This window comes from Protomyctophum bolini (genome assembly GCF_963924005.1).
Source record: "Protomyctophum bolini genome assembly, chromosome: 20".
Lineage (NCBI taxonomy): Eukaryota > Metazoa > Chordata > Actinopteri > Myctophiformes > Myctophidae > Protomyctophum > Protomyctophum bolini.
Window position 1 is genome coordinate 15,932,770 of NC_137881.1, and position 25,376 is coordinate 15,958,145.

The 25,376-nt window shown below is 42.1% G+C and overlaps 1 protein-coding gene across 1 annotated transcript; it reads right to left on the bottom strand.

The window, feature by feature from the left end:
* Window positions 1–543: 543 nt before the first annotated feature.
* LOC308334957 (sodium/hydrogen exchanger 9B2-like) lies at window positions 544–24,568 on the bottom strand. The gene is made up of 16 exons (XM_080791858.1): window positions 24,478–24,568; window positions 21,866–21,911; window positions 17,998–18,048; window positions 16,871–16,966; window positions 13,599–13,689; window positions 12,932–13,102; window positions 11,963–12,105; window positions 10,844–10,971; window positions 10,628–10,709; window positions 8,411–8,504; window positions 8,043–8,149; window positions 7,185–7,334; window positions 6,644–6,752; window positions 5,450–5,586; window positions 5,090–5,264; window positions 544–2,118 (listed from the first exon to the last, which is right to left on the bottom strand). The coding sequence occupies exons 3-16, from the start codon at window positions 18,043–18,045 to the stop codon at window positions 2,030–2,032; spliced, it is 1,620 nt and encodes a 539-aa protein (XP_080647984.1). The 5' UTR covers window positions 18,046–18,048; window positions 21,866–21,911; window positions 24,478–24,568; the 3' UTR covers window positions 544–2,029.
* Window positions 24,569–25,376: the final 808 nt, after the last annotated feature.

Here is a 25,376-nt window from a genome sequence, read left to right on the forward strand (position 1 = left end):
AGTAAGTAAGCATGAACAACACATTGGTAATACATCAAATACATCAAAAATTGTCATCAAGAATCATACTTAAGCTAAGAACCAGTGGAATATCTAATGAAACTATGTGTATACACTATAGAGAGAGTATCTACAAAGTAACTGGTTTTGATCCAAGATGTAGTGGAGTAGAAGTAAAACATACTGGAAATACTCAAGCACAAATCTCTATAAATTGTACATACCACGTAGGTAGCCTACACGTAGGCAGGCAGGCAGGCAGGGCAGATAGGCAGGCAGGCAGGCAGGCACAGACAGACCGACAGACAGACAGAGACAGGCAGACAGGCAGGCAGGCAGGCAGGCAGGCAGGCAGGCAGGCAGAGGCAGGGCAGGCAGACACATGCAGGGAAGGCAGGCAGGCAGGCAGATGGCCACTAGATGGCAGCCACAATCTAGGGAGACAATAGCCGATTTACAAGCTTGTAGCCTTGGAATGCTATTTGACCGAACTGTCCCACTCCTTGTCCTTAATTGTAGATCAGCTATTTAATCCAACTGTCACCAATACCTTGGTCATTTTAATTAAACTCTAAACACAATGCAGAAACTGTTCAATTTATTCACTTTAGATTCTGTATTTTCAGCATTGTATCACTTTATCACTTCATTACTTAAGTTCATTTCAGCATTTTATTACAGCCGAATGTAAAATAAAAAACAAACATGTTATTACATTTCATAACAGCTGAATATAAAATAGAAAAACAAGGAAATATAAGGAAACATTTCATCCAGAAAAACAATAATAATAATAAGGCAAACATCTTCTAAGGACTGAATATATGATATGAATGAGACATTAGTATAGAAACAGTTTTTAGTCAAATAAAAAATAATAATACGATGTGTCATATAGATCAGTGGTTCCAAACGTTTTAGCCTGTCCTGTGACCCAAAAGAGAAATGATACCCAACTTAGTGAAAATAGCAGATCTACAAGCTCACAACATGGCGCTAAGCTTATAGAGCGTCGCAGTCCCGCGCCCTCGAGAGACCCAGAAAATAATTCCCTGTTCATTTTCCTCAAAGACTTTTCAATACGTATTTATTTAAAGACGTTTATGCCGCGGACAAAGTCAACTCGAGTTGTGATAAATCATGACAACAAATCAACTTGAGTTGGCTTTGTACGGTGCTTAAAGGTAGAGTCAGTGATTTCACTTAATTCAAATATCACTTATTTTTTTGTTTTGTTGTGATAATCCTCTCTACTATAGAGTGTGCTGACCATATAAGGAGTTCCTCCCTGTCGCCAGTTAACCCCTGGGGGTAAAAAAACCTTAGGTTTCGTTTTTGTTCTCTATCCTGATTGGATGAAAGCTTGTGTCCCAAGGCAAAAACGAAACCTAAGGGTTTTTGACTGAAATCACCGACACCCCCTTTAAAAGGTCCTTTTAAAATGTCTATGGGGAAAATGCATTGGGAATTATTTCCTGGGCCTGGCATAGTCATGAAAGGGGGCGGGACTGCAACACTCTAGTTCGGCTAATTTCACTAGTTCTAAAAATGTATGTATGTATTTTCTAATTCATGGAATTTCTTAGATTTTTCCTTAGATGTTTTCCTGAAATTACTGGGGGGAAAAAACATTGCATTTATTTTTAATTCATGAATATTTTTGCCTTTTTTTTAAAATGCTTTGAAATAATAAACCAAATTTAGGAAACAACAAACTAAAGGCTCATACATAGTCTGGATTTTCGGTGGTTAGGTGACCACCGAACTACAACATGACGTCACGAGCCGCGGTGAAGAGCAAACCACCGCCACCGCTCCAGCCCTTCTCTCTGTTTTTACTCACCACCGCTCAACGTTATTTCAGCTCCGGTGGTCAGCTCACCACCGGAGCGGTGGTCACCTCACCACTGAAAATCCAGACTATGAATAGGCCTTAAGGGGACCCATATAACAATGTGTCCGCGACCCACAAATGGCTCCCGACCCACTGTTTGTGAACCACTGCTACCGTCCATCTAATCGGGAAGCCTCACAGCTTGCTCTCGTAGGTGGCGCCAGTCTTCTCCTGGCCAATCAGAGTGTTGTCTGGATGAGTAGCCCCGCCCTCTGGCTCCTCAGCTGAGGGAGAATGAACATAGAAATGTAACCAGGGGGGCAGTCAGACAGATATTTTGTGAAGCCACTAAGGAAATTAAAGTTCATATAATGGCCTGTTGTGGCGCTGTCATTGGACCCAGAAAAACCCATCGCCCCATAGAAGTCCATGTATTTGGGCCCAACTTCACCTAGACTGTATTACCTTAATAAACATGGTCATGAATACTTTCTTCTTCCAGTCACTAGTTTAAAGTCTCATTTCTAATGTCATAATATTCTTTTTGGAAAATGATGGTCCCATTAATTAAAAAAATGACCATAATGTTCTGAGGGGCGTGGCTACCGTTACAGTCTATGATAGGGATTCCCCTCCCACTCGAGTCAAAATAAAAACCAACAGAGAAGAAGGGGGGAAGTCCCGCCTCGTTGTCTGGGCCAGCCAATGGCCAGCTGGACCAAAACGGATCTAGAAAGATGGCGACTTCCATTGCAAGGACTGACAGGCTTCATTTTACGTTCATGTTAGACCCGCGGAACGCTTTGTCCATATTTTTTACAGTCTATGAATGTAACCCATTTTAGACCTGAGGTCGATTCTACAAATCTACAAAAAGGAAACTCAGGAAAGTTTTGCCCTCCCTTAATTGAGCACATGTGCTCCAGAGCAGTGTTGGAGCAAGTAACTAAAGCCCACCACACACCGGCTGCGTCCGCCGCACGGCGCCGCGCGGCGGACACGGCCGCCTCCATTATTTTCAATTAACCCATCGCACACCGGCTCCGCCGCGCCGCGCCGCTCGGCGCGCCGATAGAACACAGTTCTATTTTCCAGGCGGCGCCTTGTGAAATGGCACATTCTGCACAATGAGTACTTTTACTTTTAGTACTTTTAGTACATTTTGATGGCGATTCTTTTGTACTTTTACTCAAGTACATTTTCAATTCCGTACTTTTACTTGCAACGAAGTAGTTCTAAATTGAAGTATTGGTACTTTTACTTAAGTAAAACAATTGAGTAATTTTTCCACCACTGCTCCAGAGCCGGAAGGGGCGCCTATAACAGTAGCCTACCTTGAAGTCGACGTGTCAATCAAACAAATCTATTCATAACTAAAACTATACAGTACAGTAGTATTTCTAAGGGACGGGGCAGTGTTAACCATGTGGTGGACACAACCATAGACATTGGAAAATATGCCGCCATATTGGAACCTGTTATTTACTTTACTTGGTAGAAATACCTCTAGTACAGTGGTTCCAAAAGTGGGGTCCGGGGTAGTTTGGAACCAAATGGACCCTTATGGGTCTGTAACTCTGAGAGTGTACACATGGAACCAAATGGACCCCAACGGGTCCATTTGGGTCCATGTGTACACTCTCAGAGTTACATTAACATTGATTTTACAATTGAAATTGGGGTCTCAGAGAAATGCCATTAAAATGCCATTAAATAGGGGACCATAGCCTAATTCAGGTCAAACTGGGGGCCCTTGAAATGAGAATGGCTGAGAATCACTGCTAGAGCCGTGAAAATCTTCTCTTTGGGGGTCCTTGTCATATAAAAAAGAAAAAGTTTGAGAACCACTGCTCTAGAGTCTAGAACATATCTTATATCAAAATGAGGGGGGAATCAAAAATGTACAGCCCCAACAAAGGGATATAGTCCAAAACGTAGGTCCCGTTGCGGCCATTTTAAACCGGCTGACCACCTTGAAAGTGTTGGAATTCTTTGTGGTCAAATAGGGTCATATGAAGGTCATTTGTGTCAAATGTCATGCTTTTATCACCAACCGAAATATCATGTATTAAAAACAGCCTGACTAAACAAAAAGGTGCATACTTTGTGCATTAGTGTAATCTGGGCAAGACAATCACATTAAGGGCACAAGTTGTCAAGTCCATTTGACATAATGAAGAGTCCAAGATGCTGGAAAAGGGGACAAGGAGAAGCATGATGCTTATCGAGCCCTATACCCCTGGCTCGTTTAGCAAAGAATATAAATAAAGTATTAATAGTTAGCCTACAATAAGGTGACATTGATTATAACACACTTAAAAAATACATGTTACACACACACACACACACACACACACACACACACACACACACACACACACACACACACACACACACACACACACACACACACACACACACACACACACACACACACACACACACACACACACACACACACACACACACACACACACACACACACAATTCCCTCCCATGCACACTCTCTCTCTCTGTCAAGACAGCAAAGAGCAGGATCATGGATGTATACGTATAGGCCTATAGCTTGTATAAGTAAATGATGTGTAAATAAAAAATAAAGTGCTATTTGCTTTCTTAACCTCTCCATCATCTGAGGACAAATACTGAATGACCTCCTTATCTCTATCTTCACTTTAATCTGCCCCATGTCAACACCAGATTGTTTCGACACTATAGTATGCCTGGGCCCGGGGTTTAGCCATACGTAGCAGATCTACAAGATCACAATGCGTTGTGAAGCTTGTAAATGGTCTGTCTATATGTCTATATATATATATATATATATATATATATATATAGGGTGATGTCAGCTAATTTGGGCCGCTATTTGGTAATTAGCCTGGGAATCTAAGAAAAGGCGACACATGATACTAAATTGGGTTTATATGATTAACATTGGCTGTTCTCAATATGTTTGAGTTACCTTTATATAATAATAAAGAATAGTTTAGGCCCTACAGCTTTTGAAACATAAGCTGTCGCATATTTGTTAGATTTTGCATTCTCATGTCAATTGAGCCACCTGATCAGCTGAGATGGACCACATTTTGTAATGACTTATACAATTAGTAAAGCATAGACATTAGAAGTTAGGTTTAGCTATAGGAGTTATTTAAGATTTATACTTTAGTTGCACATCGATGAAACAGCCGGAGCTTGAGAGACAGAGAGACTTACTTGCGTGCGTGCGTGCGTGCGTGTGTGCGCACATACCTTTGACCTGCCTGTGTAACAGTCTCGGGGCAGACAGACCGATGCCCAGCGCTCCGATCGGAGCCGTGCAGAGGATCGCTAACACGGCTAACGTTAGCACGTCCAGTCCATACTTTATCAGAGTCTCGTTTCCGACCTCGCGGGCCATGTCGAGAGCCTTGGAGCCAATAGCGGCCTGTATGGAGGGACGCGCGTGCGTGCGCACACACACACACACACACACACACACACACACACACAAATTATTTTATTTGGATCAGCACAAAACACGCAATACATAATAGATCCAAACACTGATCAGAAGAAATGTCTGATTTGACCTGAGACAGACAGACAGACAGACAGACAGGCCTACTGTACCTGTACAGTAGCTTTAGGCAGCCAGGCTATAGAGATGAACAGTTTCTCCTTAAGGTTGAATCCTCCGTAATGAACCACGGCGAATGTTACCAACAGTCTGATCACAATGCCAATCAATATGCAGGCTAGACCTAGACCTGCATGGGGGAGGGGGAGAGAGAGAGAGAGAGAGAGAGAGAGAGAGAGAGAGAGAGAGAGAAAGAGATGTTTTTTTTGTTGTTGAAAGAAGTCAGTGATCCACATGTTTTAATGGGTGGTGTCAGGACATTCACACACTGTGGTGGCAGAGCAGTTCCATGTTTTTGTCAGGTGGTGAAACCTGACTTATGAATGCTCATGAAATGTAAGCGACGGACTTACCCTTCATCAGTCATCATCGTCGTCATGCTGCCTAAGCCAATGGGAGTCTGACCCCATACCCTCAAAGACCACCTAAGCCAATCGCATATTGCCTGCCTCCTAAGCTATCATGACCCACTGACAGCCAGCCACTGTACGAACGTAGCTCCAATAAGCGACAACAACAGCTGCTAATGTTATGAGCTAACTGCATGGACAGTCAGCAGGATAGCCACAACCAAACACAGTGATTGAAGAATGCACAGAACGTCGGAAACGAACGCAAACAATGGCTGCGAGGTTGTGACACAGAAACATACACGTTGCTAAAATAATAATAATAAGAGTTGCGTCATTGAGGGGGTAGCCTGGCCCCTAGCCAGCGTGCTTTCTGGTCTAGAGGGGCGGGCGCACTTGGAGAATATTGGTTCACCGATCACCCTCGTTTCTTATCCCTTTTTACCTCCTTTATGATGAATTCCTGTTCTGTTCTTTGGCTAAATAGAAGTGTATATTTGTACGTCTCTAAATGTTTTGATGAATTGAACAATGTGGAGCCTCTTGTAAACAAGTGTAATGCTTTATTGGGTCGTCCACTCACAGTTAAAAGTTTTTGTATTGAGTTGTGCTTGAAATGTATACTGTAATTCTGCTAACTGTTAATAAACTGTTAATAAATACTTCAATCAAGAACAGTATGTATGGTTCAGTACGGTACAACAGAGTGGGCGGAGCTTACCCACAGTGTTGGGGTTGAGTTTAGAGATAGTGAACTCTGCACCAATCAGAGCAAAGAAAAGTGGCTTACAGAGACGGTGATATCTGCACCAATCAGATCAAAGAGGTGTGGCTTACCCACAGTGTTGGGGTTGAGTGTAGAGATGGTGATCTCTGCACCAATCAGACCAAAGAGGAGGGGCTGGAAGATGTCCCAGGCCCGGCCCACAATGGCAGCGACAGGAGCCTGGGAGGGACAAACACCCACGGTGCAATGCGGAAACAAAAAGCAAACAAAAGGTGGGACATTAATGCCCACAGCAGATAATAACAATAATAATATATATTATTATTAGTTACCACTATTGATTAATTATTCCGCCACTGCCACGTCTTTTCAGAACATACTCTTATTATAAAACTCCCGGGCCGTGAACCAACATCCATACAACATCCATATATGTGTGTCCCACGATCTTATTTTAATTCACCCCTTATTATTATAATAATATAAAAAAATATATAATAATAATAATAATAATCATCATAATAATCATAATAATCATAATAGTAATAAAAAAAAATCATAATAAAAAAATATAAAAATAAAAATATTAAAAACATAATAAATAATAATGATGATAATAATAATAATAGTAGTAGTAGTAGTAGTATAAACCTTATCAGTGCTCCAGCCCAGGGCAGCCAGGAAGGACACAACCAGAGTACACAGACCTCCTGCTCCAGCGAACCCCACGACGTGACTGAAGAACACCGCAAACACACACAGTCCTAGAAGCATGGAGGTACGCCTGATGACCACATCATCCTATACGCACACGCACACACACACAGTTATAGAACACACACAGTCCTAGAAGCATGGAGGTACGCCTGATGACCACATCATCCTATACGCACACGCACACACACACAGTTATAGAACACACACAGTCATAGAAGCATGGAGGTACGCCTGATGACCACATCATCCTATACGCACGCGCACACACACACAGTTATAGAACACACACAGTCATAGAAGCATGGAGGTACGCCTGATGACCACATCATCCTATACGCACACGCACACACACACACACACAGTTATAGAACACACACAGTCATAGAAGCATGGAGGTACGCCTGATGACCACATCATCCTATACGCACACGCACACACACACAGTTATAGAACACACAGTCCTAGAAGCATGGAGGTACGCCTGATGACCACATCATCCTATACGCACACGCACACACACACACAGTTATAGAACACACACAGTCCTAGAAGCATGGAGGTACGCCTGATGACCACATCATCCTATACGCACGCGCACACACACACAGTTATAGAACACACACAGTCATAGAAGCATGGAGGTACGCCTGATGACCACGTCATCCTACACGCAAGCACGCACAAGCACACACACGCACACACACAAACAATATTTATATGAATTACAGCCCTCATCCCTCTGACATCACTCACTGTATGCACACACACACACACACACACACACACACACACCTGGTCTTTAGAGGGGAATAGGCAGACAAACAGTCCCAGGATGAATCCAGCGACCATTCCTCCAACCACCTCCAGAACTCCTTTTAGGATGTTCATCCATGTAGCTCCTAATTAACATGTAAACATTATAATAATTATATAATACATAAAATGTAATAAAGGTTATGCGCGTGACATCATCATCATACCTGGAAGTTATGCGGGAACGCCTACTTTCTGGCCTTGACAGCCCATACATCCAAACAGAAACTGTGCGTGTGCGTGTGTATGTGTGCGTGTGTATGTGTGTATGTGTGTATGTGTGTGCGTGTGTGCGTGTGCGTGTGCGGTGTGGTGTGGTGTGGTGTGGTGTGGTGTGGTGTGTATACCAGTAGAAAAGGCCACTCCCAGACACGTAGAGAAGCCCGTTATGGCCAGGATGTCGTCAAAACTCCCAGCAGCCATCAGGAGAGTGGGGATTCCCTGAAATACATTATATATGAGAACTACAACTCTAAGCAGCCATCAGCAGAGTGGGGATTCCCTGAAATAACACATTATATATGAGAACTTCAACTCCCAGCAGCCATCAGGAGAGTGGGGATTCCCTGAAATAATACATTATATATGAGAACTACAACTCCCAGCAGCCATCAGTAGAGTGGGGATTCCCTGAAATAACATTATATATGAGAAATACAACTCCCAGCAGCCATCAGGAGAGTGGGGATTCCCTGAAATAATACATTATATATGAGAACTACAACTCTCAGCAGCCATCAGTAGAGTGGGGATTCCCTGAAATAACACATTGTCAGCGGAAGGCAGACTGTCGTGCGTGGTTGCGCACGTCTTCGGCTGTGCACAGGTGACAGCTGTCTAAAAACCCCACGAAGAAAAAGGGCTTCAGGTTCTTCTGACGCGTCCACGCACGACAGTGTGGCCTATATATGCGGCCTATATATGAGAACTACAACTCCCAGCAGCCATCAGTAGAGTGGGGATTCCCTGAAACAGTTCACACTACACAGAATATATAACATGTCTGAGAGGTCATTTTGACTTTTTTTTTATTTTTAAGTTGATTATCTTTGCCCATGAAGCTTTCAGAATGTTCCCCTTCCATGACCATCATCATACATCACCAATCTATCATCTCAGACATTTTTGACATTTGAAACATTTTCTAAATATGAATTTAAGCACATGCTACTTGTGTCTCGTTTTACTTCAGTCATGCTAGTTTTAGCAGACCTTGTATTGAACTGTACTCTCCTGGATTTTTTTAAACTGTTATAAAGAATTCAATCAATCAATCAAAACAAACATGTTCTTTTGCTACTATATCAATGCATTACTGTATTAAAATTTGGAACATTTCCAAAGACACTTTTTCACATTCTGTGAATAGTGAAAACAAACAAAAACTAGAAAAAGTGCCCTTCTGGGCACAGGTCTCCACCATGAGGATAGGAGTGTGTGTGATGTTTGGCAAAATGTTTAGGAGTAATATAAACATGTTTTTTTGTTTGTTGGTTTTTTGCAACAATTTTCTTCATTTTGTTGAGGAAATGCAGAGCCAGGTCACTCATAGCATCTCTGAGGATAGAATTCTGGATGAACAGGACATGTGCAGCATTAATCACTTCTGGAAAACAACAGAAGACATGTAACACATTATTGTCTGCTGTGTTGCTTTTCGATGTGTAAACTGTGTAATTTTTATAGAGGTATGGTATCTAAAGAGAACAAAGTACCTTTCTTAACGTACCAAGTATCGCAAGACTTCCCACCGTTTCCTGTCTGGCAGCCAAATCTCGCGATACTTTGGAGCCAGAAACGATACCTGCTGCTGTTTAGATCCTCAGATAAAATTATATAATGTGCACTCTGTGCACATCGAAAAGTAAGTGATTAGAAAACAACCTGTGATATGTCTTCTTTTATATTCCTGAACCGATTATATGACAAAGGTCTCAATTGTTCATAAATAATGTTTGTTATGAGATGGTCCAGCCGGCTCCATTCAATGCCATGTATTCATTGAACTTCCGGTGTGAGTTTGGCTCCCATGAAAGTGTCCATGAAAGTGTCATGGCGCTGCCCAGTCACGTGACCACTTATCTTCCTCCTCAAAGCTTCCTTGGACTACATGTTGTCTCAGGAAGGAGTGCACCAAAGCATTATGGGAATTGTAGGAAGGAAGTGAGCCCAGTGTCCATGACATCAGAGACACTGGGCTCTCTGCTAAAATCTAAAATATCGAAAACCACATATTACACACATAAAGACCCCCAGGGAAGTGTTCTAAATCTTCTAAACATCATTAGCATATATATTTTTCATCACATTTCATATTTTCTATGAAATCTTTCATCATGGAAACGATTGACGATTGTGCAAAAAAAATGCGATTATCTCAAATAATTGCAATTGGTTCAACGTCTTAAAAAAGTGTAAATCTATTTTCAATCTGTCCTAAATGGAAACGGAAACTACTATTAGTATTAGTATTAACCAGAGCTTTTGACTATAACAACTGCACTGGATTCTTTGGAACTGTAGGCCTAATACTCTTTTGTCAATTTCCTGAAAAGTGGAAATACCTTTTCCGTTCCTAGCCCCTCCCTCTGTAACAACAACATGGATGGAACCACAACGGCTGGAGACACTGCTGATAGCACAAACCTGGAGAGAGAGAAATGTTATAATGAACATACATGATGTTTCCCATGCTAATAAAAACAAATACTGTTTGTGCGTGTGTGTGGCTGTGTGCGTGTGTGTGGCTGTGTGCGTGTGTGTGGCTGTGTGCGTGTTACCCCAGGATGAAGCCCCACACCCAGGGCAGCTTGAGCAGGAAGTGAGAAACGATGGCGATGACACACGCCTCCATGACACACGGACCCACCGCCACACGCACACACACCCCCTTTAGACGCTTCAGAGCCTATAGTGCACGCACGCACGCACGTACACACACACACACACACACACACACACACGTGTACACACACACACACACACACACACACACACACACACAACAAGAAAATTGAGTCTGATAATCCATCGTGCAAATGTTCACATCATGTATACTTTACATTAAGACCATTTTTTTACATCTCGGACAGAACAGTACAGATGTTTGACTGTATCCGAACATACGGTGGATACCCAGTGCATGTACACAGTACACTTCATTACAATTTACAATTTAGGCATTTATCTTAAATCCAGAGTGATTTACAGTAAGCAAGAACAACACATGGTAATACATCAAATGCATAGAAATAGTCATCAAGGATCATAAGTAAACCAATAATTTATCGTCATGTCTAACAGTAGAATATATATGAAAAAATAAAACTAAAAACTGTTCCTACTAATAATAATAATCAATAGTAATAGTAAGAAAATAACATTGAAACGATAAACACTACAGTAGGAAAGATCAGTCTCTGGGCATCTGTCTTGATAGAACATGATATCTAAATGCATTCTACATGTGTTGTTCTTGCTTACTGTAAATCTCTCTGGATTAAGAGCATTTTATAAATGCCTACATTGTAAATTGCGTGCGTGCGTGTGTGGTGAGTACCATAGGGTCCAGCCCCAGTGCGTGCGTGCGTGGTGTGTACCATAGCGTCCAGCCCCAGTGCGTGCGTGCGTGGTGTGTACCATAGGGTCCAGCCCCAGTGTGTGCATGCGTGCGTGGTGTGTACCATAGGGCCCAGCCCCAGTGTGTGCATGCGTGCGTGCGTGGTGTGTACCATAGGGTCCAGCCCCAGTGCGTGCGTGCGTGGTGTGTACCATAGGGTCCAGCCCCAGTGCGTGCGTGCGTGGTGTGTACCATAGGGTCCAGCCCCAGTGTGTGCATGCGTGCGTGCGTGGTGTGTACCATAGGGTCCAGCCCCAGTGTGTGCGTGCGTGGTGTGTACCATAGGGTCCAGCCCCAGCCCAGCTCTGGTCAGAATGATGGCCAGAGCGATGTTCCGCAGTGCCGCTGACCAGTGCGTGTCGATGTAGACCGCATCCGTCACGTACGGGACGTTACGTAAGACCAGGCCCGCCAACAGCATACCTGTACACACACACACACACACACACACACACACTCTATGTAAAGCGCCTTGGATAAAAACGCTATATAAATGCACCATTTACCATTTAATGCAATGTTATTACTAATCACCTTACCGTGCATTAAATGAAAACTCAGACGGTCATTAAAGTTGATTGAATTGGATATTGTTTCTCCCTCGAACATTTCCTCGTATTTCTAGTTTATTTAAATAATGTCATGCACAATAATGTCCAGTGCCTACTGCAGGCCTGGTTGACTAGATTTAGAAGACATTTTGAAGCTCTTACTACTGAAATTAGTGATTATTGTAGAACATTTTACATGCATCTCATTGGATGAGAAGCACAGCTTGCATCGCCTGCAGAATGGTGTGGGTGGGGCTTAGCGAAGGGTCTATAATTGGCACCAAATTATGAAGATATGGTTGTTGCAGTTTTCTGAAAAACCTATCAGTGGTGCTCAAGCTATTTCATGTCGAGGACACCCAGAATGATGTGTTTGGCCGCCGGACCCCCCCCCCCCCCCCCCAGAAGCAAAGATATGAGTTAAAAAAAAACGTTTGCTGTGAAAGAATATTCAAAGATTTTCACCACATTTTCAAAATAGCAAAAATACAAGCTCGTAGCATGGCACTCGGTGCCACGCTATGAGCTTGTAGATCTGCTATTTTTCAACGGCTAAAGTTTAAAATAATGGTTAAAGTGCATGGTTAATTGGTTATAGAAGCTACGGTGACACACTGTGATGCGTTCCAAGTCTTAATGATTTAAACCCTTGTGATTGGACAGTATTCCCCTATAGCCAATGAAAAAGCGGGTCATACCAAGTAGAGGAGGGAATGGGGGCAGCGTGGGCAGTTGGACCATTCCGACCAGCTTCCCTCCGAGCACGGCGCAGATGAAGAGGATGACGATGCCGAAGAGGTTTCCTCCCGGTAGACACTCCTTACCGGTGATGGACCACACCACTCCATAGAGGAGAAACAGGAGACACACTGAGGAGCGCGCGCGCACGCGCGCACACACACACACACACACACACACACACACACACACACACACACACACAGTGTTAGAGACCACCACCCATAGTCTCGCCTGGCCAGACTGTTGCCTCTCGCAATTTCCAAATGCTTCCGTCATGCATGGAGAATGGACCGACCGACCGACCGTCCGTCCAGACAGACAAACAGACAGACTCATGTGAGTGAGTGAGTGATTCATCTGACAGCAACTATTTATATGAACGTGGGCGCACACACACGTGCGCACGCACACACACACACTATTTATGTATGTCCACATAAACAGAAGTACAAGGATTCCTTGTACAAAGGACATAAACACTGCCAGTCAGTCAGTCAGTCAGTAGGAGAATAGCTGACATACATACAGTCACACCAATGCAGTTGCAAACGGTTTTGCTGTTGCAATGAGTTGCATTGGTGTGACATGTCCTTAAAACTGTCACACAAATACACACATGCTCACCCTTGGTGACAAGCAGGTTGATCAGACCCTGAGGGCGAGGGAACCTGTCCTTCATCGTCTCCCAGCGTGAGGAAGACTCTGGTGGAGCTACCTGCACACGCGCGCGCACGCGCGCGCACACGCACACACACACACACACACACGCACACGCACACGCACACACACACGCACACACACACACACACACACACACACACACACGGGGGGGGGGGATTAGTGTAAATGTTTGCTTTATGAGTATTATTGTGTTTGACCGTTCATAAATTAACTGTTATCTGAGAGCTTTATGATGTCAACTCCTCCAGATTGCTTTGAAATCGAAGAACATCTAAATAAAATCAGTGTAACCCAGTGTTGTTTTCGTCATCTAAAACTATGACGAAAAGTGTTCGTTTCACTGACAAAAACTAAATGGAAACTAAATGAAAACTCAGCTATGATGACTAAAACTAAGACTAACTATACTGACATTTTCGTCAACAAATAAAAACTAGACTAAAATGTTAGGAAGGGACCCAGTAGAGAAAAGATCCAGTAAAATAAATTTTACACTTGGTTGCATGCTGAAAATAGCAGATCCACAAGCTCAGGCTTGTTGAGCTTGTAGATCTGCTATTTTCAGCAAGTGTAAAATGAGTCATTACGACGGCATCAAGGCCCGGCAAAATATATTTTAGTTGACTAAATTAACTGTAGATTAACTAGACTAACACTAAAACATTCCAAGTGACTAAAATGTGACAAAAACTATTAAAGAGACTATGACTAAAACTAAAATAGAAAATTTCTGCTAAAAACAACACTGGTGTTAATTTTGTTGATTAAGACTAAAAGACTACAATTTGCAAGTATGGAAATGCACGCCCCACCCAGTTATTATGTCTGTGTCCCTATTATGCCCATATATGGAGTTATTTGTCAGGCATGCCCAAATATGGAGTCTATGCAGATGTCAGAACTTCATTGTAATGTCAGATCAGGCCACCTGCATATATGGAGATCTAGGGGTGATCAGGTGTGATCAATTGGCGAATTTGGGCCCTGTCCAGAGCCTGGGCAGAGGCTTTTGTGGCGATTCTGGACAACGGTGTAACCCACCGATTCAGGGCCGGGCACTGCGCTCCCTGTGGGGGTGTGGAACACGTTGGTCAAATTTGAAGTCCGTGGGGCGAACGGTTCTCGAGTTACATGGATTACAGACGTACATACACACGCACAGAGACTTGGTGCATTTATACAGGTATAGGTCAGGCCCGGCGAATGCGCTGCCTGGGCATAGTGGGAAATTGCCCAGTCCTCTCTCCCATGCTGTTAAGTTACAACTTACACCTATTTCCTTTTAATAACCTGGTTAAAATGTGCAGCATTGGCAGACAACAAACATGGCTGCCCCCACTGCGGTGACTCACAAGTCACGACTGTATCAATTTGGCTATTAAATTGGTATGATAAATAGTTTCTTTACAGAAACGACTTTTAAGTTCATAAGTTTTATGAACATCATCTGATATATTTTACCGCTTTTGTTTACATGCTAGTAGCGCTCGTTGGCTGTTTTTGTTTGGTTAGCAAACGGGTTAGCTCATGATTGACAACAACGTCATCTGCATTCCTACTATTCTGATTGGTTGGTATGAACCAATCACCGAAGACTGCCGCTTTGACAACGCCATAAACTGCTGCCGTGGGGAGAGCTTTCAGTCTGAATAATGAAGTGAAATTAAATGAAAATGAAAAGAGTGTCAGGCTATGAGTATAGCATATTTTGCCTCAACTGTGCAGCTGATACACAGATACAGCATTGTCATATTTAAAAGCGCTTTATAGCTTCTCTCAGCTCAAAGCTTATATCAACAGAATATGAATAACAAGATTAATGAACACCTGACGTCGGTGGGAGAGGAGGAGATATATCCTGTTCATTTATCTTCGGCCGTATACAGACTCCATTTGACCCTTTTCACCTCCTTTATGAGACATTTACACCAAGCTGTCTGTTCCATACTGTAACATAGAATGTGTAAAGCAGGGGTGGGAAACTTTGACGACGGAGAGAGCCACTATATTTCCACACTCACTCCAGAGGGCCACAGTGCATATTACTGTCGTAGTAAAATTAGCCACGCGACACGTTTTGAGCTTGTAGATCAGCTATTTTTGCTATGTTTGAATTGAAATACTGAATTATTTTTTGCTTTTTTAAAATTAGAATCCTTTTTTAAATTATTGATTTTCAAATGCATTTAGTTTTAGTTATGATAAACTTTATGAACTAAATACAAATACATTGGACACAAAAAGACAATACTGCTAATACCAGTCGTTAAGTATAGTCATTTAATAGTTATTAAGTATAATTAAAGCAGGTCATGTTTGCATGTTTGGAATTGCAACAGCTGAAATCAATACTATCAGTATTCTGATATTAATGTGTAATTAGATGTGTTATTCTACTTGGCTGAATGTGCTGTTATGTAGTGAGTTCATGCTTTGAAGTCTAATAATACACACTGCACATAATGTTTGCAGGCCAGGTAAAAAATTAATAAATATGGCCGCGCCCCCCCCCCCCACACACACACACACACACACACACACACACACACACACACACACACACACACACACACACACACACACACACACACACACACACACACACACACACACACACACACACACACACATCGGTAGTTGTTTTTTTGATTAATCGCATCGGTTCGATTAATCTGTCTGTCTTTACAGATAAACAAGCCCAAAGTAACAGCTTGAACAGATCTACAAGCTCATAATATTAAATATAAAGGTATTTACATTCAATCTGACACACACACATACACACAGCTGTGTGCTGCAGTTGAGAGGAATGGCCGAACATTTTGGATTGGGGGGCCGGGGGGCTGCGCCTCAGAGGGGGGTTGCCCAGGGTGCCAGTTAGCCCAGCCCCGTGCCTGGTATAGTTAGATAAGATATCAGTGTATCATTTCCAAATAACTATACAAGACGTATATTAAGATCATTAAGAATACTTTTAATATGTATACACAACAACAGACTGAGTGTGTGTGTGTGTGTGTGTGTGTGTGTGTGTGTGTGTGTGTGTGTGTGCGTCATGTGTGTCATGTCTGTCATGTGTGTGCGCGTTTGTTTGTGTGTGTGTGTGTGTGTGTGTGTGTGTGTGTGTGTGTGTGTGTGTGTGTGTGTGTGTGTGTGTGTGTGTGTGTGTGTGTGTGTGTGTGTGTGTGTGTGTGTATGCGTGCGTGCGTGCGTACCTCTTCGACGGTGCGCTCCATGGTGTGTGGGTGTTTCTCGACCGATCCTGCGCTGATGTGAACTTTACTCCCAAAGCTGCTGCTTCGCTTTATAACCTGACGCGCACACACAGGGATGTGAGGGGGCGTGGTCAAAAGTTGTAATATTAGAGAATTGAGAGAGAGAGAGAGAGAGAGAGAGAGGAGGGGCAGAAATGGAGAGAGGGAGGGTGACAGAGGTAGATGTAGAATGAGAGAGAGAGAGAGAGAGAGAGAGAGAGAGAGGTATACTTTGCTGTCAATGTTTAATTAGAAAACATACAAAGTTGACAGTTTTATGGAGTGCATGGGAAAGAATGGGCGAGCGAGGACTAGACGAGGACGTGTGTGTGCGTACGTGCATGTGTGTGTGTGTGTGGCGCCATGGGAAAGTTACCACTGTCTCTCATAACTCCATATTGTGATATTGAAAATCAATAATTGGATTGTTCCAGTTTTATCGTCTGACAGAAAAGCTCTAAACTTGAAGCTATATGTTATTAGCTTATTCATTTTTACATGTTACTATCTGACAAAAAACACTGAAGAACATAAAACATGAATAAACATAAACAAGTCAAACAAACACATTCCTTACAGAAACCAAATCTTTCAATCCAACATTCCATCAATTAATGCGAGACATGGCCAACGCATTTCCGGGGGTCCCCAGCCAAAAACGTTCAACATCAGGGGTTCTCAACGGTTTTGGCTGGGGACCCCCGAAACTGCTTTGGCCATGTCTCGCGGTGACATACAAGTGAACATAACTGACTTTAAGTATTTAAATGCCTTGATAGTAGACACCCCCCCCCCCCCCCCCCCCCCCAACACCCCTTGCCCCCTCCTATAGACATTCCTTCAAGTTTTTATTTCCTATTTATGGCTTTGTTCCTCTTTACACACACACACACACACACACACACACACACACACACACACACACACACACACAGAACTACATTTCTTGGAATATGTGTGTGTACGTGACTGTGCGTGCGTGCGTGCGATCATTGCATTGTGGAAAATTGCATCAAAGTCAAATAAAGTCTACTTAGCCAATCAAAATCTCTCATTCAGATAAGGAGACAGACAGACAGACAGACTACCTCAGGGTTGACTGAGATGCGTGCATAACGTTGGCCGATTTCGTCCATTATCTGAAAAATACACGTGCACGCACACACACACACACACACACACACACACACACGGTAGAGACAAAGCACATGCTGTGTGTTAAAGGCCAAAGGTCATGTCCAACAATTATTATACATATCATAAATGTTGTCACTAATAGTCAGACAGACAGAGACAGACACTTTCCAGTGTCCCATGAGGCCTTGCGTTGATTCATGTGACATCACTTCCTTTTGTAGATCAGTCATTCAATTAATTTCACTCAAGACACTGCCCCCGCTGCCATCACCCTTACTGTATATCTCCATATATGGAGCTGACCTGTTCTGACATTCCACATGTTGATCTGACCTCATCAAACCCTGTATACACTCAAGAAGACATGCTCCTTATATGGCCAGTACAGAATTCATTCCATGTTGATCCCATGCCAAAGCACTAGCGCTCGCCCAACAGTCTGCCGTCACCCAGGTGGTTGCGTGCACGCGACCGGCAGTGGTTCCCAAAGTGGGGTCCGGGGACCCCCAGGGGTCCTTGAGGGAGTTCCAGGGGGTCCCCAGCTAAATGATACCCTTATGGGTCTAACTCTGAGAGTGTACAAATGGAACCAAATGGACCCTAACGGGTCCATTTTGTTCCATTTGTTACACTCCCAGAATTAGATTAACATTTTACAATATAAATTGGTGGTCCGAGAGATAGAAATGCCATTAAATGGGGGTCCGTGAAATTAAACGGGTTGAGAATCTCCGCTAGAATCGTAAAACTCTTCTCTTATGGTCCCTGACATATCTTTTCAAAGGGGTTCCGTGGGATAATTTGTGTCAATTTGGGGGTCCTTGACATGAAAAAGTTTGGGAACCCCTGCTTTAGTGCGAGGTCGCTTATCGCCCTCAGGGCGTCTTATTGGTAATATGAGCATTATCTCTTAGCTCTTGTCCTGTGTTTCATTCTGATTGGCTGCCGTTGCTGCTGTGGCACATGCATGTCTGCACTGTGAACAGGGACGTGCACACAGACATCAAAGGGGGCTTCAGCCCCCTGCCCTTTTAACCTGCTGTAAAACAACTGCCGTCTCCAGACCACGAATGCAGCGTTTACTACATGGTGAAAGAGATGCAAATGACCTCCTCTCCTTTCCATGCCATGCCGGAAAGGCACCATTCAGGATAATTGCTTTTTCTCCGAAGTCTCCTGGACTTGAGCAGAGTATTTTGCATTGAACAAATTTGTTTAGAAATCCATTTTGTGATCTCTATAGCTAAAGAGTGCTGGGGTTGCGCCCTGAAAATAGCTGATCTACAAGCTCTCAACGCGTTGCAGCGCGACGCGTGTCCAAAAGTGCCCTTCTTACGGGATTTTAGCCCCTGCCCCTCTAACACTCTCTGCACGTCCCTGACTGTGAACTTGTATATCTGCTACTTTCCAGCTGCCAGAAATATAGCTTCAGTGTCAATACTAGTGCCCAAACTGGTGGAAAAAGCACTCAAATGTTTTACTCAAGTAAAAGTATATACTGGAATGTAGAAATACTGCAAGTAAAATTCCCAAATTAAAAATGTACTTGAGTAAAAGTACTAAAGTATTGGAATCAAAATGTACTTAAAGCAGTACTTATTATGCAGAAGTTTTCAAATGTATATTAAGAAAAGCTGATCCACAAGCTCACAATGTGTTGCATTGCGACGCATTGTGAGCTTGTAGATCGGCTATTTTCACCGTTTAGGGCTGAAGTGTTTTTATTAAAAAATAGTAAATAGTAACTAAAGTTTTTAAAGAAATGTAGTTAAAGTACAATATTTGGATCCGAGATGTAGTGGAGTAGAAGTAAAAGTAATTAAACTTAGAAATACTCAAGTAGAGTACTACAAATATGCCCTTAATTTTACTTAAGTAAATGAAGGGGAGCAGGGCAGGATACAAACAAAGCTGATAAGTAAATGTTACTTTACCACCACTGAAATCTGCTGTCCAACTACTGTAAATGCAGCTTCAGTGTCATACAGTAGTGCCAACACCTGCCTGTCTCGAACCGTGACAGTACAAATGAACAAGGAACTCTGGTTCGTACTGTCACGGTTGGAGCCAGGCAGGTGTTGGACCCAAGCACAGACAAAGGCAGAGGACTGTAGGGCAGGTCGAATACAAGGGGGGATATTTTCCCAAACAGGAGATCAAGAACAAACATGGGAACACGAGGAAACAAGGAAATACTAGGAGCAAAAGAAAACACTAGGAACTATATCACGAGGAGCAAAAAACCACTGACTTACTTTTACGAATGAAGGAACTGAAAACACAAGGGCATATAAATAGACAAGGGCCAACTAGACACAGGTGAACACAACTGACAAATCAACACAGGGATTGGCTGGGAGACTAACTAGACTAATCACAAGGTTGACAAGACAGGCACAGAACTAGGGGCAGACAGGAAGGCACAAAACAATACTACAGAATAAAAGTACACAGTTGTAAAGTAAAACTAAACTGCAACTGAGAACATGGAAAATACTTAAATACAACACTTCAAAAGCACAGGAAAACACCAACTAAAAACAAAGGGACATACAGGCCATTACAGGGAGGGCATACAGAACACGGAGGTCTTGATAAATTAAATTAAAAAAACATTCATATTCCAGATCATTAACCCTAATGTATGAGCTTGTACATCTGCTATTTTAAAACGAAGGTGTATACGGTATTATTATTATTATTATTATTACTAATAGCTGTCTATCACACTGAAACGTATCCAGTTGATTATACTTAAGCCATAGACTGACTTAGGCCTACATTAAGAATGTTTGTATTACAATTTTCTGAAAATTACATGTTTAAATAGGCTATGCAAATTAGGCATAGGCGCTGACATACATAAATCACATGCATACAGGAAAAACTCTGAGACCCTCTGAGGCTCTGTAACTCTGAGTGTACAAATGGAACCAAATGGACCCTTACAGGTCTGTAACTGAGTGTACAAATGGAACCAAATGGACCCTTACAGGTCTGTAACTCTGAGTGTACAAATGGAACCAAATGGACCCTTACAGGTCTGTAACTCTGAGAGTGTAACAAATGGACCCTTACAGGTCTGTAACTCTGAGAGTGTAACAAATGGACCCTTACAGGTCTGTAACTCTGAGGCCCCTTTTCCACCGGTTCAGTTCTTTTTGGTTCTTAGTCCATGAGCCAGAGCTCCAAAATTGAAACGTTAATTATGAATTGAGTGGGCAAAACCATACCTATATTAGATTGTTATCACCATTAAACTTCCCCAATTGAGTACTTACACGAAGACAATGATTTATTGTATTACAAATTTTACATTTTTAAATATGCAAATTAGGCATTATGTAGGAAAATATGCAAAAAATAAAAGCTACTACTGTGGAAGGGTTATCATGTATTCATTTACTTGTATTGATCTTATAAACAATTTAATATAGGGTATAGTTTGCCCACCAATTTTGAAGCTCTGGCTCATGGACTAAAAACCAAAAAGAACTGAACCGGATTCCAACCAACCGGTGGAAAAGGGGTCTGAGAGTGTAACAAATGGAACCAAATGGACCCTTACACGTCTAACTCTGAGTCTGAGAGTGTAACGAATGGAACCAAATGGACCCTTACAGGTCTGTAACTCTGAGAGTGTAACACATGGAACCAAATGGACCCTTACAGGTCTGTAACTCTGAGTGTAACAAATTAAATTTGTATCCCGACACAAATGACATTGAAGCACACCCTGCGTATAGTAGACATTGTAATAGACACTTTAATTAGCACAGCACATCATGAATTAAGACATTAATTAACAGTATCACTCACCAGTCCGTAGAAAGAGACAGTTGTCACTGAACCAACTTCACCTAGACTGAAATGTCAGAAACAGAGAGAGATCAGACAGACAGTGTGTGTGTGTGTGTGTGTGTGTGTGTGTGTGTGTGTGTGTGTGTGTGTGTGTGTGTGTGTGTGTGTGTGTGTGTGTGTGTGTCTGCGTGCGTGTGTGTGTACTATATGTTTAGTAGCTCTGGGTTAATAACAGGACAGTTGTCGCGCCAACGCGCGCACACACATACACACACACACACTATACCCTGGTATTATGCTGTTAGCTTTGGACAATATGCTGTCTCTTAATAGCACACTACTGTGTGCGTGTGTGTGTGTGTGTGTGTGTGTGTGTGTGTGTGTGTGTGTGTGTGTGTGTGTGTGTGTGTGCGTGCGTGCGTGCTAAGAGTACAACTACTGTACAGGGTATCATTTTCAATGCACCTGATGACCTGAATGGAAAGTATCAGCGTATGTGACGTGCATTGTGTGTGTGTTTGTGTGTGTGTGTGTGTGTGTGTGACATGTGTTGCGTTGTGACGTGGAGTGACGTGTGTTGTCTATTGTCTGTCGTGTTGATGGGATGTAAAAAGTGCCTCATAATCATTTCCTTTCTTTTTTTTGCATCTCATGTGTTGATGCCTCGCTTGACATCTTTGACTTTGACAATGAAATAATATGCTTTATATCGTCTATCGTTTATACATTTCAGGATTCAAATAAAAAAGAAAAAGGCAAAAGTAGCAAATCTACAAACTTGTGCTGCTTCTTAAACTATTTTGGGCGGGAACCCATTTTGGTGTTTAATTATGTTATACTTTAGCTGGTGAAAAATTAAATAGCAGATCTACAAGCTCATATGTCTACTATTTTTGAAGAATCGTGAAAATGTGGTGCAAATTTTTATATATATTCTTTCAGAGCTAATGTTTTTAGCTCAAATCTTTGCTACTGGGGGGTCCCCTGGAACAACATATTTTCGGATGGGGGCTCGGTGGCCTATTACATGTATAATTTTAGGGTCCTTGACATGAAAATGTTTGAAAACCACTGACATAGAAAAATAGGTTTTTATGACTGATTTTACACTTACAATAGCCGATCTACAAGCTTGTCAATCGGCAATTTTCAGCATGCAACCAAGTGTAAAATGACTTATACTAGCATTTTAGTCTAGTTTTTATCCGTTGACGAAATTGTCAATACATTTAGTCTCAGTTTTAGTCATCATAGCTTAGTTTCCATTTAGTTTTCGTCAGTGAAAAAAGGTAGTCGACGAACAATTGTCGTCTTGAGTCGACAAAAACAACACTGCCGGGGCGTGGTCCTGTGCCCCTCCTGTCGCTGATCCACTCCAGGCAACAATAAGGCCTGCGTCACTCGCTGCCCGCCTCAACGGACCTTGAGGGTGTAAATCATGAGGGTGATGAAGTGCACTCCATAATTGAGCAGTTGAGACGACTAACCATCCAAGTCCATCATTTATTCCGACCCCTCCCAGAGAAAAAAGCCTTATCTGTCCTGAACCCATATCCATAATGTATTACAATGGATAATTAGTGTGGACTTAGATGCTTCTCCGTCATAACGGCTCAAATTATATCATTGCTGCCCGGGCAGAAACCTCTTATCTGCATATCTTAACGTTTAGTGTTTTTTTTAGCTGGGGAGGAACTCTTTTTAATGGTAGGCTATTAGGTTTTGATATAAGTTTTTCAAAAACCTGTGAAAACGAGTTGGGCCCTAATGCCTATAGTGATCTGTTTGCACTGACTCTGAATTAAAGTTTGTCCTAAAATGAATCAGTGGTGGAAAAAGTACTCAATTGTTTTACTTAAAAGTAAAAGTACCAATACTGCAATTTAGAACTACTTCGTTACAAGTAAAAGTACGGAATTGAAAATGTATCGGCATCAAAATGTACTTAAAGTACTAAAAAGTAAAAGCACTCATATTGCAGAATCACTTCACAAGTTCAAAATGTGTACAAAGTATTGAAAATAGCAGACCTGCAAGCTCACAATGTGTCGCGTTGCGGTGCATTGTGAGCTTGTAAATCGGCTATTTTCAAATTGCCAAAATGCATAGGGTTGAAGTGGTTAATGTATGTTTTTGCAGTGAAGTAAAAGCACAAATTTTGGCTCTGAGAAATCGTACTTAAGTACAGTACTTAAGTAAAAGTACTTAGTTACTTTCCACCACTGAAATGAATGTCCTACTCCTACTTGATCATACACTACAGGGTCAAACACACAGAAGCATCAAAAATAGCAGATCTACAAGCTGGAAACTTCGGCCAAATACATGTAATTTTGGGGTGCTTGACATGGAAAAGGTTTGAGGACATCTGTCTAGTCATATTATTATGACCTTGACCGTTCCCACTCACACACTCACGTTTAATCCATGAGCTTAGTGTGTGTGTGTGTGTGTGTGTGTGTGTGTGTGTGTGTGTGTGTGTGTGTGTGTGTGTACATGCATACAGTACATGTAATCTGCTGTATAAACGATAAACAACCATTTGATTTGACACGGTCTATACCGCCTGCCTCGCGTTGGCATTCTGATAGCGGACTTTAGCTTTACCAATACTATGATGTGAAACTCACCGATACAGACTTTAGCTGTACAGCGCTGATGCTGATACTGAGGCAGGCAGGCAGGCAGGCAGGCAGACAGACAGATTTAGGTCTTGAGGAACTAGAACGGAAAATGACAAGTGTGGAAGTGAGTCACGCACACACACACACACACCATGCAGGCTCCATCTATGGACTAAAACTCTTATTTTGGTAGTGATATGAAAACATGGGACATAATTTGTCATATAACGTTTTTTAATTTTAACAAAATCAATTTAATTATTTCACCTTCCCTATAAAAGAAGTCAAATGGGGGTATTACAAATTAGGAAAGTGACAAAAATCTTTTAAGTAGGCCTACTTTTTTTTCATTAAATTGAAATGTAGGGGTTAGGGGTTAGAGGTTAGAGGTTGGGACAGCCACATTGGATGTTTTTATATATATATATATATATATATATATATATATATATATATATATATATTATCTCAATTAATGTATTGTGATTAATTAGACCATACTATGATATTACTACAGTGAAAAGTCTGAACACTAATGTGTTTTTCATTGTGGGACTGAAATTTAAACAAATTCGGTAGAATGGCCCTAGGCTGTAAAGGCTGAAATACAGTGATGCAGCCCGAAATGAAAAATACACATAAATGTTTATCAGAATAGTAGGCTATATAGCTAGTACAAATAATAGATTAATTTAGGCTCCGCCGCTCTTTACGTCTACATTAAGTATAAGTATCAATCAAAATCAATGACAATTGCGCACAGCATCGACATTCCCAGCTGTTAGTCACCACAGCCAGTTTCAGCAGGAAAGGCACAATTGTAGCCTACTACTACTACTACTCACGTGGCTGTTAAAGATCCAACCTTTTCGTGGTTCCATTCCCAGAACAGATTTAGTTTCCAC

Bases quoted from the DNA above. Each gene is read 5' to 3' on its own strand.
- LOC308334957 (XM_080791858.1), bottom strand. From the start codon at position 18,045: ATGGACGAAATCGGCCAACGTTATGCACGCATCTCAGTCAACCCTGAG. The intron at 12,106-12,931 runs GTATGACCCGCT...GTGTGTGTACAG, and splicing joins CCCATTCCCTCCTCTACTTG to GTATGCTGTTGGCGGGCCTG. The intron at 10,972-11,962 runs GTACACACCACG...CGTGCACTATAG, and splicing joins GGCTGGGGCTGGACCCTATG to GCTCTGAAGCGTCTAAAGGG.